The following is a 16,931-nucleotide window of genomic DNA, read 5'->3' as shown; positions in this document are numbered from 1 at the left end:
CTAAGTACATATATATGGTACATAGGAGGTACATAACAACTACATAGGGGAGCCCGAACACGGAGGAAGTTGCTCGCTTGGAACTGCGAGGGCTGTCAGAAATTGCCAACTGGCACATTAATCCACGCGACATATTTATGAGTGTAAATGTATCTGTGTAAGTGTATCTGTGGCCGAGATGCGAGATATAAAGATATCGGCCGACGAACATGGACGAGGGTTGCTCGTTGCTCGTTGCTCTTTGCTAAATGAGTGCACATTTCAGATAAATTATTGCACACAACTTGTACGCGATGGCAGGCCGAAATGTATTTAACAAATTAAATTTGCACACAGATACACACACTGACATGGCACTGAACTTCAAAGGGGGCGCCGCAGCGTAACGGCCACCAAAAGGGGCGGGGCCACGGCAGACCAATGATATCGCGGCGCTCTCACAGATACACAGCCAGTCAACCCCATAGATACACCCATACGTATGCAAGCCGCAGACTGAGAGAGCGAGAGTATTTGTTTTATGTGCACGCAGAGAAAAGCATGTGTATTTGGTTAAACATTTCCGAACTCTTGCAAGCATGGCAATAATATTGATTTTTAAATTGGATTTTTGCTTTTATTTTGCCTAAATTTTGTTTAAATTTCTTAGTATTCTTATTATTATTTCTTATTTATTACTTACTTCCCTGATAAGTAAATGAAAAAGTTAGCTAGTTATAACAAAATAAAATACAAAAAACATAGAACTCATTCAAAACCATAAAAGTTTATAATTTACTAAAGAACAAAAATGCTTAAACGCTTCAGTGTACTATATTATAATTTATTATTTATTTAATAAATATATTAACTATTGGAATTAAACCGGAAATATTGAGTGCTGGAGGATAAGAAATTCACAAAAAGATACCATACCATACAACCAATAAAAAAACTAATCAATGAAAATCCCAGAAAATTGTATAAGATATTTGTATAATAATGAAAAGATGCCCATCAAATGCATTCTTTTAAAATATATATTTCTTGATTCAAATATCCGACTATGCCAAAGTTTCTCCGAGTGTATCTAGCAGATACGACAGATACGCGGTGCTGCGGCGAGTATCTCATCGATTTTTTAAGCGTCGGAATGCGTGGCACGAGACAGAGACCCCTGTCACGTGACAGCCCCGACATGTATCTGTATCGGAGTGTATCCGAGCCCCCGAATCCCATTCATGCCACCGAGATGGCGGATTTGTTAGATACTGCGATACTGAGGCACTGGGCAGTGGGATATATTGAGATACTCTCGTGCAGCTGGTTAAAACTGCACTTCAGCGCTTTTTATCTGCCGAAGCTGTAAATATCCGCGAGATTTACAACGCCAGCTGCGAACTGCGAGATGCGAGATGGGAGCTGCTAGCCGCGAGCTGCGACTTTGGGTATCGGTATCAGTATCGCTTGGCGGACTCCACTCCGATTCGTACTCGGAATCGGCATTGGCATCGGCATCGGCAGTCTGGGGGTATGGCATCGCGTTTTGGCTCAACGCATCATTCGGCCCGCGATTCGCCAATGCAGATACTGTATCTGCGGCTGCAGCCCCACCAAGATACAAGGCACTGAAGTACAATAATCCAAAATCCAATCCCGATATACATACACCTCGCTCGTCGTGCTCCACTTGTGCCCATTGTTGCCCTGCTGTCACCGTAACTCACAATTGAATTGTTCCTTTGTTCTGCTGCTGTTGCTGTTGCTGTTGCTGTTCCTGTTACTGCCCGTCGTCCACAGAAAGAGACCCGCTCCCGAATTTCGCATAATTGGCTGGCAAAGCCAAAGCCGCTGACTTTCAAGTTGGCCGCCAGACCAAGTGTCGCCGGAAAAGATACAGATACTTATACTTGGTACTCGGATCGTGGTGCGGAAAAGCGAGACCGACCATGCTGGTGCCGCCGGACATGATGGCCGCCCAGACGCGCATGGTCTACCAGATGAACCGATTCTGCGCGGAGCGGGTTCAGGCCAGGATGTTCAGGACGGCCACCGCCATCCGCGAGATCTGCAAGATCGTCCAGGACATTCTCAAGGAGGTGGAGCTGCAGGAGCCGCGATTCATCTCCAGCCTCGTCGAGTGCAATGGCAGGTAAATGAATTGTGAATCAATAACTATCCTAAAGAATCAATATATGAAATCGAGTTTTAAACACCACTTTCTATTAGCTATTACTATTAATGCCCTAATGAAAATATATTATTATAAAAAAGTATGTAAGTTATATAACATATAAGCTTGAAGCTTGTAGCATTAGAAAGATTATTAAGAGTTAATAAAACTAATGGAACGGACCGTGCTCAATAGATCGGTTCTGTTTAGTGATCTAAACCACAGACCCTTCAGCAAGATATCGGCGTAATTCCAGTGCCCGGATGACTGTCATCGCGGCTTCTGCTCGCTCCACTAAGCCCACTTCAATCCCATCCACTCCATTGGGATCATTACAACCAAAGTGCAGCGTCATTGTCAATTAACTGTCAAGTCATGCTCATCGGGGTTCTCCTCTTCAAATGAGGTGGAATCGCCTCTTATTAGATTGGCTTCAACAAGAAAATCTTACTGACATTTTGAAATTAAATATATAAAATATACTTGTCCTCTTCCTAGATAGATTTAAGCTGAAAACCGCATGTTTGAAATATTAGCTACCCCTCAAAATGAAGTGTATTTTTAGAGATAGGCCACTATCAGTTCGATATTTGAGATTTTATATAGATTTTTTTATAGATAGTATATTGGAAAACCAAGTACATTGTACTTGAATTGAGAACATTCCTTCTTAAAAACCGTGTAAGTACAAATGTTCTTATTCGAAGCTGAATGTTCCTAATTCAAGATCGAACTGGTAGGAACTTGTAAAGTGAAATGAGTTCATTTCGTTCCACTTTCAAGTTGATTTTTGTCTTAATTTAAAAACAACTTTCGATCTAATGGTATATAAATAATTTATTTTGAGCTGTTTTCCAGAACATTTTGATCTCAATACGATAACATTTTAAGATTGATTTTATCTGAAAAAAGCTTTTAAGCTTATTTTAAATGGAAAAATGAGAAATGAGAATTAAATACCCTTCGCAATAAACGCAAAAAAAAAAATTTAGTTTTGAATATTTTGATTAAATTGGAATAAATATATTTATAATGTGATAGGTATTTAATATTTGATTATTTAAAGGCTTATAGTTACTATAACATTTAAATCTAAAGTAATGTAACACTTACTTACATTTAATATATAAAATTGTATCTAATAATAATTTATTATTATACCTCCATAGATACAAATTTTGTTTGTAAAAATGTAGCTTTAAAGTATAAATGTAGTTTCAAAACTAAATTCAAAAGACTAAATTCTCACTTGATATGATAAAGATAATGTGCCCCTTTTACAGGTTCGAGGGCGTAGAGGTGATATCGCCGAATGAATTCGAGATAGTGCTGTATCTAAATCAAATGGGCGTCTTCAACTTTGTGGATGATGGAACTCTGCCAGGATGTGCGGTCTTAAAGCTGAGCGACGGAAGGAAGAGGTCCATGTCCCTCTGGGTGGAGTTCATTACGGCCAGTGGGTATCTGTCCTCCCGAAAGATCCGTTCCCGTTTCCAAACGCTGGTGGCACAGGCCTGCGACAAGAGTGTCTATCGCGACATGGTCAAGATGGTGGGCGACACCAGCGAGGTGAAGTTGAGGATTCGGGAGCGTTTCGTGGTCCAGATCACGCCCGCCTTCAAGTGCTCCGGCATCTGGCCAAGATCGGCGGCCCACTGGCCGGTGCCCCACCTCCCGTGGCCACATCCCAATATCGTGGCGGAGGTCAAGACGGAGGGATTCGACCTTTTGTCCAAGGAGAGCGTCGTCGTGCAGAACAAGAACAACAATGCCGCCAGCATGGAGGGCGATGCCTGGGTCCTCAGTTTCTTCGAGGCCGAAAACCGCCTTCTGCAAGGTAGGAATTAGGGGGAAACCCTACTGCACTCACAGAAAAATCACACACACATTCAATAATATTACATTTACGAAATGAGACATGCTTTCCCATAAGAACAAATACGAAACTAAAAACTTCCCAGATCTTAAAAAATTATTAGTATGCTAAATAATCCATTATATTATTGAAAGAATGGATTGTGTTTTACATAGAATGTGTCTAAACATAGAATCTGAAATTCAGCTTCAGAATAAATTTTTATTTATAAATTTTGATAAATGAAATATAATGCAGTTTCATGCAGATATCTAAAAACTGCCACAATCTGAATTCCGCCTCATATGCTGAGACATTTCGCCACGGAAAATGTTAATATTTTTCCAAGAGATATTCATTTCCGAAAATCATTTGGTCTATTTTGTGTGAAGATTGATTGGTTGTCTTTATTTTGATCCTAAAGCTCTTAGACAACTAAGCTCCTTAAGGCATTGGATAATTGCAAACATTTTAAAAGGTTTTCTTTATCAAGCTTGGGTATTATTAACTCTAAAAGTTTTACAAATAGACACTTTATAAAGAACTTAAAACCCAAAATCATTATGTTCGATTCAACAATCCTTTCAGGTGGCTGTCGCCGGCGTTGTTTGAGCATGCTGAAGACGCTGAGGGATAGGCATATGGAGCTACCAGGCAATCCCATCAGTGCGTACCACCTGAAGAACCTGCTGCTCTACGAGTGCGAGAAGCATCCGCGGGACTTCGAGTGGGACGAGAGTTGCATTGCAGACCGCATCAATGGGATCTTCCTGCAGCTGATATCCTGTTTGCAGTACCGCCGATGTCCCCACTATTTCCTGCCGGGACTGGACATGTTCAAGGGCAAGTCCCCCAGTGCTTTGGAGCAGGCTGCCAAGCAGGTGTGGCGATTGACCCGAGAGCTGCTCACAAATGCCAACGCCTTTGAGAAGTTGTAAGGGGTCGTGGGTCAGGGGTCAGGGGTCACGATGGATCGGTATAGCGATAGGTCGATGGGTAAAACATGCGATCTTTATTTTATGTAACTTTTTTTTTTCTACTGAAACCATATGTTTTAAATGTTTGTATTAAAATTTAAAACTATTATTATTAACTTTAACAAATCATATTTTGTTTTTTCCATTTAATTTTTTTTTTTTATTAACTTCAGATTTTGATATACTTTTAAAGTTTCTTATTAATTTTATAATGCTAGGCGGAAAGAGTGTTAAAATATCTTAAAACTTAGTGCTCTCTGGTAAAATTTATAAAGCACTACAATGAACATAGATCGCTGAAGGAGCCTTCCGCCCAGCATTTTATTATCCAGGGTTTTTTCGCAGTCCCCCAAATATCGACCCATCCAAAAGTGGGGGCCTTGGCGGCCATTTTGTGCCATTTCCGTGTGCCTGTGTTTGTCTGAGTGAGCGCAATGGTAGTGGTAATGGTAGCGTGTGTGCGTGAAAGTGTTAATGCGGAGATGCGAGATAAGTCCACTCCCCATTCGACCCAACTCGACTCGACTCTACTCGATTCGAGATATATATCTGCCCATCCAGGCGTTCCGGCTAAGCCTCAAATATTGTTTTTAATAACTCGCCCCTCGACGCTCACGACGCATCCTTTGTTTGCCCGGCGAACAATGGATTCGCCAGTTTCCCGGTCCCGGATGGAAAAAATCAAAAAACAACAAGAAAAAAAAAGAGCATTTGTCCAGGCGGCTCCTTTTACACGGGGGCACTCAACGTATACGATTGTTTCACAGTTCGCAGATCCTAGATCAAAGCAAAATGAAACACAAAAACATATATGGCAAATAAGGAAGAAAATCGGAGAGAGATTCCATTGATCGTTCCAAGTCCAACTTTACATTGTTTTTTTTTACTACTTATATACACATTTGTCGATGTCTATTATGCGATGCCTAACAGTTACCACGATTATCCACAGTTTGTTTTAAGTACAACATAATCCTAGATTGCTTAAGTAAAAAAAGAAATGCTTGAATAAATTCAAGATTAGCCAAAGGCAACACTCCAGGCACTGTTTATTTTTCAAGAGCGGAATGACAAATATGGTTTTATTTTTGGGATAACAAGAGCTACTCTTATTTGAAATTGTTTAATTATTTTGGAAATATTTTGTATTATACCTAAAAATACATAGGTATTAAGGAAATGATGGTTAAGCAAAATACTTCTATTATAACTTTTAAACGAAATCTTCTCAAACGATCTTTTACTTTCCAGTTAGCAAAAATAATCACTAGTAATAATTGAGTGTTGTTTCAGTAATTGAAACTAAATTAAATATAGTATTTTGATCAGAAACGACTTTTTTTCTAAAATGATATATTAAATTAAGGCTTACAATCGGAGGTTATATATTTTTCCGACTGTAGGATTTGGCAGGGAAGTTTCTCTGAATGACAAATCCCAAATTCGCGAAAGGATGTTCTTGGATCTCATTAGTTCCTTCAGCGAGTGAGTTAATGTTATGATTATTGGCAGTGCCGAATATTTATTTGCAATCGGCGACGTATCTAGATCGGGATCGAAATGGGAATCGGAATCGGGATCTGAGGCTGGGAAGATGCAGCTGCTGCAGCGACAACTGAGCATCACTTTTATTACCCTTATTTATGGTTATTTTCTGGGATGGCGGGGGCCGGTACCCAAAACCGAGTGGTTTGGCTGCTTTGTTCTGCGGTTCTTTTGTCTCCTCTCCACCTTTTATTTATTTCGCTTGTGTTTTTTTCTGCTTTTTTGGCGGAACGAAAACTTTCAGCGAATGTAATCGATATTTTCTTCGACGGCCAAGTCGACAAAAGGTGTCTCTAAATGGGGAGTAAGGAGTCCGGAGTACGGAGTATGGAGAACGGGAAATAATCAGCGTCAGCACAAGGATATGGAATAATGCGTTGGCCGAAATAACAAATTATGCCGAGGCACGCAGGGATCATGTTACGCGGCCCTCCATCACCACCAGTAACCCCTGTGCCAACCCTCGAGTGGGTGGCTTTCGCCTTGGTCCTGGGAAAAGCATCATCAGGTGACCGAATGCGAATCCGAGCCCGAATCCGCATCCGCATTCGTATCCGAATGGGAATCCTCTGCCAGGATGCGCACTTGGCCGCCAGCGGGAGGACACGTGGCAGTCTCTATTTTTATAATGGTTGGGTGGTTAAACAGCAGGACCCAAAACCAGAACCATGTGCCAGTTGCCCCGCATCGATAAGGCACGATTCCCATTTTCCTGCTGACAAATGGTATTTGAAATGCGATTAAATGGGGGGACCAGTCTTGAGTACCAGGATCCGTGGCGCAACACCTGCCCATTCACAGGGCCATTTCCATAACCAGAATCATCCCAGTACCAATACCAGTACCAATCCGTATACCAAACCCAATCCAAAGAAGCCTTTTTCATTTGGCGGGCTGTCACAACTTTGGCAAAGCCACAAAAAATATTGTCGCCTTTCGCCCTTTGATTTTGGCTTCTACACAGATACCCTGGGCTTATGGGTTGTACCCCAAAATCCTTCAAATAAACAACCTATATGTCTTATACAGCATGGTTTTCGTAATTCTTAAAAATAATATTTAAAATTTAGGCACGTGTACTCTTATTTTAAATTTACAAAAGATATATTGTGGTATAATATGATTTGAATTGGTATGATATATAATGATATATAAAAAAAAATGTATTTAGAGAAGGGTAGGTATTTGAAAAGTATTTGAGGAAAAGGTAAAATAAAAAGTTATAGGACTTTTTCACTTAAAACACATTTGCTTACATTTTTTATAAACTTTATATAGATAATTTAATTATTTATTGTTGATCTGCAGGATATCTTAAATTCGACTCCTGCTGTGTTGTTTTCCTTGTTTTATATTTAGGTATTTTTGTTTTTCCTGTTGACATTTATGAGCCCTCCCGCCCTTCTGTTTTCGTAGCTCCTGACTTTGAATCCTTCCGCCGCATCCAGCCACGCCCCCAGGCTATTCGTGGGCGGTGACAGGATGACGATGGCGTCACATTGTCCTGGGTTTTCGTCCTTTGCTGGGGACTTCGGTTTTCTGTTTTCTGGGTTCCGTTTTCTGGGCTCTGTTTTCTGGCTTTGTCGCATGGCTTTTCGAATGGCATTTCTTTGTTTTAATTGTTCACTAATGATATTTAAATTAGTGCTCTAAGTGACCGCGGGCGGTTTTCTGCCATCGCTCCTTCGCCTCCCCCATTATCCATTATCCTTTTCGCCTTTTGTTTTTGTTTGTTGTTTGCATTTTGACATTTCATTTGTTTAGATCCTTCGGCAAGGGTTGGCAAACTATTAGGGGTAAGTAAGGGCAAACTAACTGCAAAAAGTAAATACAACGGCTGCTTTTGTGGCAACTTTAAAAATTATCTTAAGTAATTTATATAAATTTATATTTAAAGGTAAATGTAAACACTCATTGATAACATTTTCAAAGTCATTAAAATCAGTTTTGACTAAGTAAATTGGTATCTTGTTTTAATATTTGCAAATATGTTCTTTCATTTTTTAAGCAATATTATGTTAAATACACGTTAGCCATTGTTATTTTTTTAAAAATAATTTAAATGTGAAATATCCTCTAATTGATTTATTTTTAGGAAATTGTATGAGTTGGTTAGTGGAAATATCAGCTCACCAACTCTGTTTTAGTAAGTATTAGGTAATACATTTTTTAATTACTTCATTAAAAGATGCTCTGGCTATTTATATATTACTTCTCATCTTTTCATCATTCAACTTTTGGCGTAATTATGTCGTCATTATCAAAAACACGTGGTGCAATTTACCAAGCTGACAAAATCCTGCGGAGCTGGGAAATGGATTGTTCAAGAGTGGGGAGGGGTAGCTGGAAAACTCGGCGCACACGCCACGAATTATGAATATCAGGAGAATGCACAAGATGAATGGCACAGGAAAATGCCAGCGGGATGGGAGTGGGAAATTAGTTTTCCACGCATCGCCAGCAAAGACAATGGAGCGCAGGAAAAGCGGGGCAAGCCGGGGCACCTACATGTGATAATTTAGAGCAGATTGTCGCCTACCATATACCATATAGAAAGTATATCCCGGCGACGCGTCGGGGGGAACACTTTAGAGCATCATCGTATTTTTGGATGGACATTTGCATTCAATTACGGCAGCTGTGAGCCGGCCCTGATTTATATTTATGCACGCGTCTCTGACGGCCCATAAAGGAAACCCCAAAATGCGCCACAGCGGGGGGAAAACTCAGGGGGATTTTCCCCCTTTTTTCCCCCCTCTCTAAAAAAGTAAAATCAAAAACGAAAAAAAAGAATGGAAAATAAAGAGTTGGCGCTGCCTGCGCTCAATCATAATTATGTGATTTGTTTGCGACGCCGGCTCGGCCGACTAATTAAACGGCGAAATGACAGAGTGGGTGGGTGGATCTATATAGTCTATAGGAAAAGGGTGAAATATCTGGAAAACTCAAGCAGGGGGATGTTGACGTATTGTCGCTGATGTTGCCCCGCTGAAATTATGACATTTTGATTTGAGCCCGAGGCCCATTTGATGTCCCTCAGCCGGCGCACTCTTCTGATTTATGCCACAAGTTGGGGGGAAGATATAGTAAAAAGGAGTAGGAAATATTTAGAAGAAGGCCGGGGCCAAGGTGAACTAATTAAGAGGCGGATGGCTAACGGATTGCAGCTGCACCTTAGGGCCAAACGAAAAAGGGGAGGCACTTGGCCATTTGCTGGCCCGTAATTCCCATGACATTCGGGACATTCGGTGGCCGAGATCGTAGAGTTATCCCCAATCGATTAACATTATTAATGAATGCATATCATGGGAATAAGTGGGCACACATCGAGGGGAATGAGAAGGGGGATACAGGTGGAGCAACGAAAGTCGAAACATGAAAAGGTTTTCAAACAATTTCGATTCCCAGAATCGAAAGAAATGACCTCCAGCGGAACATTGTCAACATGATCATCAACTGTCTCCCTCTCACCTTCTCTCTCCGTCTCAGTCAACATATTTATGGGCCAGGTTCATTTTGAGGTTGAGACTGAAACCGAGATACACTCGAAAAAACATAATTTTAGACTTTACTTAGCTTTAGAACTTTATTTAATAAACTTGGCAGTATCCTTTCAAATCTATGTATTTTTAAAAGGGTTGACTAAAACTATTAATATATATTTCGGATTTTCTGTGTTTATTGTCACTTATATATTTTTAACTAAAATAAATATTTGTGGAGTACAATAACTTAGGAAACCAATATTAGTGTTTAAACTTCCCTATTTAATATAAATATCTTTGAGCTTTTACCTTTTGTTATATTGATATTCATTTATTTTTAATGTCACAAAACCAACACATTTTTTTCTGTGTAGTCTCTGAGGCTTTGGGGCTGCCCGGAGAGCATTGGAATGTCCAAATGTTCGATCATAAAACAAAGAACCAGCCGCAGAAACAGAAACCGAAACTTATACTGAAACAGAGACAGAATCCGAAAGAAAAACAAAAACAGAAACCAAAATCGAAATCGAGAAGGCAGCGAACGAGGTTAAAAACGAGTCGAATCAATGCAGATAATATCAATTATATGTAAAAGATACCCATGCATGCGATAGATACATTTGCCCCGATAAGCATTTAAAATATTAACATCAACAACCGACTGGGGATCCAAATCCACATCCATGTCATGGAATTTTGGGGTTTCGTGTTTGTGTTTATAATTCATTAGAATCCACAGCTGATTTGAGTTATAGTCAGGCAGATTCAAATCTGGGGACTTGTTGTGTTGTCTTCAACCTTTTTATCACAATTACCTAACTTCAAGTTAAGAATCGGACTTTCTTGCTTTTCATTTGAAAAGCAAATATGTAAGAAAGATTCGGCTTAAAAATTAAGATTGACTGGAAGTTTTCTTAAATGATTAATCACATTTTGCAAAAAACCAAAGATACTTCTTTCTTATCAAAAACACCATGGTTTTCTTTAAATATTTTTTATTTATAATATTTACATTATATTAGGCTACATCAATGTACTACAACTAAAAATACATTTAATACACTCAAAAAAAATGAAAAAAAATTAGTTTATAAAATAAATAACGGCTTGATGATTGTTTCGTCTTGCGAACTATTTAAATACTATAATAAAATACAAACTGTTCCTCCTTTGCCAGTTGCTATACAAATCAAAGTGGGAACACTTTTCGATCTTGCACCACTTGCTCCGTTCTGGTTGTGGGCACAACTAAGCGTCGGCGCGAACCTGCACTGCTTGCTTTGATTTTCTACATAAAGCAGTGATCACAAAATTATTGATTAATTAGCTTAGTAAATATCAAAGCTAATTAATAAGTAATATAGTTTGCGTGCAATTCAAAATTCAGTAGATAATTAATTAATTAAATTAAATAATTGATGTGAAACCATAATTAACTAGATAGTTTATCAAATGGGGATTGCCCTCGTAGGTAAACTAGCTAGCTAATTAATGGTCTTTTAAGACCAATATCATAATCAATTAGATAATAAACTACTAAATTTGATCGGTTGTCGATGAAATAGATTAAGATAGTTAATCCTTGCAATAGCTGGAGCGCAGGACGTTTTCGGCGCCCGCCAGAATGGATCCCTCGTGCTGGGGACACAATTTCAGATAGAGCTCACTGGACTCCATGGCCTCGATGAGGATGTACTCCAAATAGATCCGTGGCGCGGAAAGGATGCGCCAAGTGAGTGGATTCAGTATGTTTGTGGGATACTCCCAGTTGACGGTGGCATATTCCGGCTCCAGGAGATTCCGTCCGGCCACAAGGGCCTTATACTCAAAGCCCGGCTCAAAGTACATAGCTTTCTGGGAGAACTTCATCATCTCCGTGGCGGCTGGCTCCTTCTTGCCCCCTTTCTTTTGCAGTGCATCGTGGAGTTGAATGGACAGGATGCCCACCTCACCGCCATGAAGAGTACTCTCATCATGTCCCGAAACCCGCACCGTGATCCTGTAGTGCAGCCGGCAAAAGGGCTTGCTGTCGCCCGTCCAAAGGTAGAAGACTCCTGGCGAATCGCCCTGCTCCAGCTGACCCAGTTCCACCTGCTCCTGGTAATCCTCCTGGCTGTGGTAGCCCATTCGCAGGCACGTGTGGCCCGGCTCCTCGCAGCTGGTGCACTTCGTGTCCTTGAAGCTCTAAAAAGGAGGAAAAGAGTTGTTAGCAATAATCCAAATAAAGGTTGATTAAACTGGAAAATATCACAACGCGAATTCTTTAGATTTTAATATTTGTAAGGAATTAAATGGGTATTTGGCTAGAAGATAGCGCAACGCGATTTCTTTAGCTTTGACTATTTGTAAGGAACTTAAAAGTGTTTCTTTCAGTTACTCATAAAGATGACTAAGTACAACAAAATTTGATACCGCGAATTCTTCAGCATTCAATTTATGCGGAATATAAATAACTCTCCCCTCAAAGTTTCAACTTTTTTAGCTACTCACCTCAAAGGAATCACAGGTTATTCCCAGAAAGGGGCACTGCGAACCGATGCTCTCCGTGAAATACTGCTGGCTGCGGATGTGATTGCAGCCGAGGAACTCCTGCATGGTCAGGAAGAGCGTCTTCTTCTTCACCACATCCTGGAACTTCTTGTTGCAGCCGGGATTATCGAAACCACCGTTGGGAAAGAAGTCGACGTGGCCCAGCCGCATATTGATGCCCAGGCCACCCTTCATCAGGGGATTGGCATCCGTGTGCACAATGTCCACGAAATGGGCATCCGTCTTGTCCAGCCGAACGATGGGATCGGTGTCCGTGAAAAGGGGAGCAGCCGGATCCAAGCCCGTAATCCTGGCCGGCTTCAGGCCAAAGTCGTGCTGCAGGTGATACCCCGCATAGCCGGACAGATGGGCACCCAGTGAGTGTCCGATTATGTGCACATTATCCAGATTCGGAAGACGCAGCTCCTCGTACAGCATGTGCACCACATGTGCGGTGATGGCGCCCACCAGCCGGATATTGGCCACCGCCTGGACGTACGGAGGACTGGCTCCACCGCCCCAATCGATCAGGACCGCGGCTGCCCGACCCTCCGGTTCGTGGGCCAGCAGGGCCTTCGCCATGTCCCACATCCAGGGAATCTCACCGGACTCCAGGTATCCGTGGACCAGCAGGAAGATCTTGCCCTTCGGATCCATTCCCATGCTCTGGATGGCGTCCGGATCGTTGAGGTCCAGATACTTGGGTTGATCCAGTTCCTTTCGCAAGTGCAACGTGAAGTGGGGCTCGATCTCTGAGGGTTTCTGCGGATGCACATTTATCGATCGCGTCACCGTGTTCCATGGCCCATTGATTGGGAAGCAGCCGTAGACCCCAAAGCACTTCACCTCGTTGATGTCTGGGGGGGATTAGAGCAATCAGTGGGTGATTAGTTGTACACTTCGTCTATAAATCAGCGTGGCAAACACCTGAACCCAGATAAGCAAGTATTGTGTGATTTTATTACCAGGCAAAATCGATTAGGCTGTAATCGTAATCTGGACTATCATAACTCTAACTACGAATCTGTAAATGTTACGAAATTAACCCGTAGAAACATGTAACTGATATTCTTTGACAATTTTGCAAGATCTCAATTAGAAGTGTTTTGGTCTGGTGAAAAGCTTAACGATCCATGCATATCTTTAAGACGACATTGCAAGACGACTCTATTGGAGCCTAATTCAAATCTTCCTTGAACACAGACAGCTGTGATCCATTAAGTATTTCAACGAGCCGTGATGACCGTTGGCGGGAAATCGATATTAACTTGAAGACTCCCCATTCATTTGGCCACTGGTGCATAGATGATCGTCTCTTTTATCGTGGTCTTCTTTGGCTTTCCGTTTGTATCGGAAGTTTTCGATTAGATAGGCGTTTTCCTCGTCCCCCGACTCTATTTATGAATGTATATATATGATATGTATATCAAACCGCACCGGACGAGTCACGTCATTAGCCTCTGGGACCCTGATTTCCAAACCAAATCGAAGCATGCTGAGTTGCCACCTGTGTTGCCATCGCAAAACACCTGATCGCAGGTGATCGAGAACGCCGCGGGTTTCTTGAAAGAGCTTTCCCCACTCAGCATCTTGGGCCGCTTAGCCACTTAAGACCCAAAAACTGTTTGTTCGACACACAGCCAACACGAAACCACTTAAAGCGAAGGAAATCTCAAATTGGTGGCCCCTAACTGGGCCCAAAAAGCACAGTTGCGGCCAAGATAATAGCTCTAATGACTTAGGTTTTTGAGTCGCAGATATTTCGTAACCTACGAGCCTAATTCCACATTTATGGGGATTACAAATAGTATTTAGCAATATTAAAAGAGTCTATTAAAATGATATATCTTTAGGGTTCTACTCGGTTATATAAAAACAAAAACGTTAACGAACACGAGTCTATAAATATCATGTATTTTTTTAGGCTTAACGTGGTTACTTTTGGAACTTTAATTAACGTATTGATTTTTAAAGTCTCAAATACAAATAAAAAATAAGTTAAATATTTATATTAGTTCCTTATTTCATATATGTATATAAATCTTTTTCAGGACAATTTCTACAGTAATTGCCACCTATTTAATTCAAGTTATCTCTCTCAGATTTATTTTTGATATGGATTAAATTAAAATATCGAAATTCCCCTAGCTGCTCCTACCTCCACCGCCACTGTGGTCCAGATCACAGATACTTTTGGACCACTTTTGGGTGAACATGTTCTAGTTACGCTGGGTGGTGCAATCGGTATCGGTGCCCAAGTGTGGGGCCCGTGGATCGGATTACTTACCGCTTTTGGGGGCTGGTGGCAGATCGACCAGGGTGTTGACGGCCGCCCGACTGGTCTGATTGGCCAGGTACAACATGGTCTGCAGCATCAAGCCGCCGGTGGTGTTGGCCACGTACATCTTTTGTGGGGTGTTCCGATCCTTTGGGATCTTCAGGATCTTGGAAGTTAACAAAAAATAAATCACACACTTTTCAGCTATTAGCTGAACCACAATCACAAATCACTTGAACGAGCGCCACTCGAGTTGGCTGTTCTTTATATTATCTAAGGCTAAGACTATATATTCGAGTTACGATCGAGTTGCGATCGATCGATCGATCGTTGGTTTGGTGCCTGGCTTTTCGTTAGTTTTAATTAAGTTGACGTTAATCTTATCGACTGTCTTTTTCTGTCTCGAGTGTGCCGTTAGTTCTTTATGCGGCCCTCGGGTTTTGACTTTGACTATCTCTGATTTGACTTGGCTATCTGCGTGTGCCTCTATATCTCCGCCGATCTGAGTCGCTTGGGAACCGTCGCAGCACTGAGCCGATCAGCTGCGCCCCACGCAATTTTTATGCCCGCTGCCCAAGACGAAGACGACGCGAGAAATCGAAATCGAAACCAAAAACGAGGCGGAAAGCTGCATCCGAAGCCGCCGGCCGATGACGTTGATCCGATAGTGCTGACCAGTCCGTCATTTTCCCGACACATACATATGTCACAATATATAGTATATATTATATATTGTGTACCTTCCAAAGGTCAAGTCTAAGAAACTGTAGGAAAAAGCTGAATACACCAGAAAGGTCCATGGAGCACCCAAAAAATATTAACCGTCAGGCATAAGCAGTTACTACTTAAGCCATTACCCTATCCTAAAATTAGAATTGCCTTGAATATTTTGTAATTAACCTTTTTCCTAAGTCAGAATAATACCAATTCCTTAATTTTGGGTCATTTTCTATGCTCAGTAAAGTTACTTGAAATACTGCCAAAAGGAAAGAATATGAAGCGTACTTTGTAAACCCATTTTTAATAAGCTACTTTATGGTACAAATATTACTTAACTTGTATCATATCATCTTTATATCGAAGTGCCTTAAAGTTCTATCACAGCTTGTATATATTTATAGAAAACAAAGCTCGATTTTCGCTATATCGTCACCACTGATCACTGAGCTTCGGCACGCGACTTCCAGTAGAGCAGAGAGTTCGGAAAAGAGAGGAGAAGGCCCTGAGCTGCTGATAATGCAAAAGCCGAACGTTTCGCTCAGTGTAGATGCAAAGTACACCAGCTGGCGGGGTTGCTCTTTGTTGGATGCACCTTCTTGATAAGAGCGACGACAACAAAGTGACCGCCTTGGAGGCGTTGAGCAATCTTCTTGAAAGGGGCGTCAGAAAGGAGGATCCATGTAGGGTCAGAAATAGAGGATGATACAGCCCCCTTGGGGTATCAGCAGCTGTTCCCCACAACCCATCCTGCACAGTGAGAAATAGTAGCCTTAAGTCAATGAACTTATAAATTGAAATGCTTGTTTATCTCTTTGTTAATTATTACCAAACGTTCTTAATACATTTTAATAATTTTTAATGGTAACTGACATGTTGCAGAAAATATTCTTTGAATGCTTACTTCTGACAAATATATGTTCTTCCACAACTTTTTTAATATTAAATATATTTTATCATTAAATATTTTTTATCATTAAATACTAATCATTGTTTGCCGAATTGTTTCTTCCTGTGATTCCTTTTGGTTCCAAATGATACTATATTTTATAGGTATATTCTGTAGCACCTTGACTATTTGCTTATACTTTCAATACCCTCGCCTTTCTGTATTAAAGAAATACCTACTCCCCGACTTATATGGGTCAATATTTTCCTGTGTATGGGGGCCAAGTGAATTCGTTCAGAAACTGTGTCACTCGACGGGCCTCTTCCAAACCCCCGCCCCGCAGCCCGCCGCCCCTGACAGGTGGTGTCAATGTCTGGTTGATACTATGCTTCATATTATTCGCCCATTGGCACGCGTTATCAGCTGGAAGCGATTCTCGCAGAATCCCGTTTCGCTTTCGAGGCGTCCAAAGTCCGAAGAAGGTGTTTACGGGTTTTCGATCGC

The 16,931-nt window shown here is 41.2% G+C and overlaps 2 protein-coding genes across 2 annotated transcripts; one reads left to right on the top strand and one right to left on the bottom strand.

The window, feature by feature from the left end:
- The first annotated feature begins 1,460 nt into the window (after positions 1 to 1,460).
- LOC119557794 (protein mab-21-like) lies at positions 1,461 to 5,106 on the top strand. The gene is made up of 3 exons (XM_037870697.1): positions 1,461 to 2,131; positions 3,436 to 3,989; positions 4,596 to 5,106. The coding sequence occupies exons 1-3, from the start codon at positions 1,929 to 1,931 to the stop codon at positions 4,943 to 4,945; spliced, it is 1,107 nt and encodes a 368-aa protein (XP_037726625.1). The 5' UTR covers positions 1,461 to 1,928; the 3' UTR covers positions 4,946 to 5,106.
- A 5,886-nt stretch (positions 5,107 to 10,992) lies between these two features.
- Positions 10,993 to 15,341, bottom strand: LOC119557428 (pancreatic triacylglycerol lipase). Its single transcript, XM_037870180.1, has 3 exons — positions 14,831 to 15,341; positions 12,505 to 13,400; positions 10,993 to 12,198 (listed from the first exon to the last, which is right to left on the bottom strand). The coding sequence occupies exons 1-3, from the start codon at positions 14,946 to 14,948 to the stop codon at positions 11,590 to 11,592; spliced, it is 1,623 nt and encodes a 540-aa protein (XP_037726108.1). The 5' UTR covers positions 14,949 to 15,341; the 3' UTR covers positions 10,993 to 11,589.
- Between the last annotated feature and the right edge of the window lie 1,590 nt (positions 15,342 to 16,931).

Source organism: Drosophila subpulchrella, chromosome X (assembly GCF_014743375.2).
Source record: "Drosophila subpulchrella strain 33 F10 #4 breed RU33 chromosome X, RU_Dsub_v1.1 Primary Assembly, whole genome shotgun sequence".
Classification (NCBI taxonomy): Eukaryota; Metazoa; Arthropoda; class Insecta; order Diptera; family Drosophilidae; genus Drosophila; species Drosophila subpulchrella.
This window is presented reverse-complemented; position numbering and strand designations above follow the sequence as displayed.

Excerpts from the sequence above, each read along its gene's own strand:
- LOC119557794 (XM_037870697.1), top strand. The coding sequence starts at position 1,929 with ATGCTGGTGCCGCCGGACATGATGGCCGCCCAGACGCGCATGGTCTAC. Across the intron at positions 2,132-3,435 it reads CTCGTCGAGTGCAATGGCAG|GTTCGAGGGCGTAGAGGTGA; the intron begins GTAAATGAATTG and ends CCCCTTTTACAG. Across the intron at positions 3,990-4,595 it reads CGAAAACCGCCTTCTGCAAG|GTGGCTGTCGCCGGCGTTGT; the intron begins GTAGGAATTAGG and ends CAATCCTTTCAG.
- LOC119557428 (XM_037870180.1), bottom strand. The coding sequence starts at position 14,948 with ATGTACGTGGCCAACACCACCGGCGGCTTGATGCTGCAGACCATGTTG. Across the intron at positions 13,401-14,830 it reads GCCACCAGCCCCCAAAAGCG|ACATCAACGAGGTGAAGTGC; the intron begins GTAAGTAATCCG and ends AATCCCCCCCAG. Across the intron at positions 12,199-12,504 it reads TAACCTGTGATTCCTTTGAG|AGCTTCAAGGACACGAAGTG; the intron begins GTGAGTAGCTAA and ends CCTCCTTTTTAG.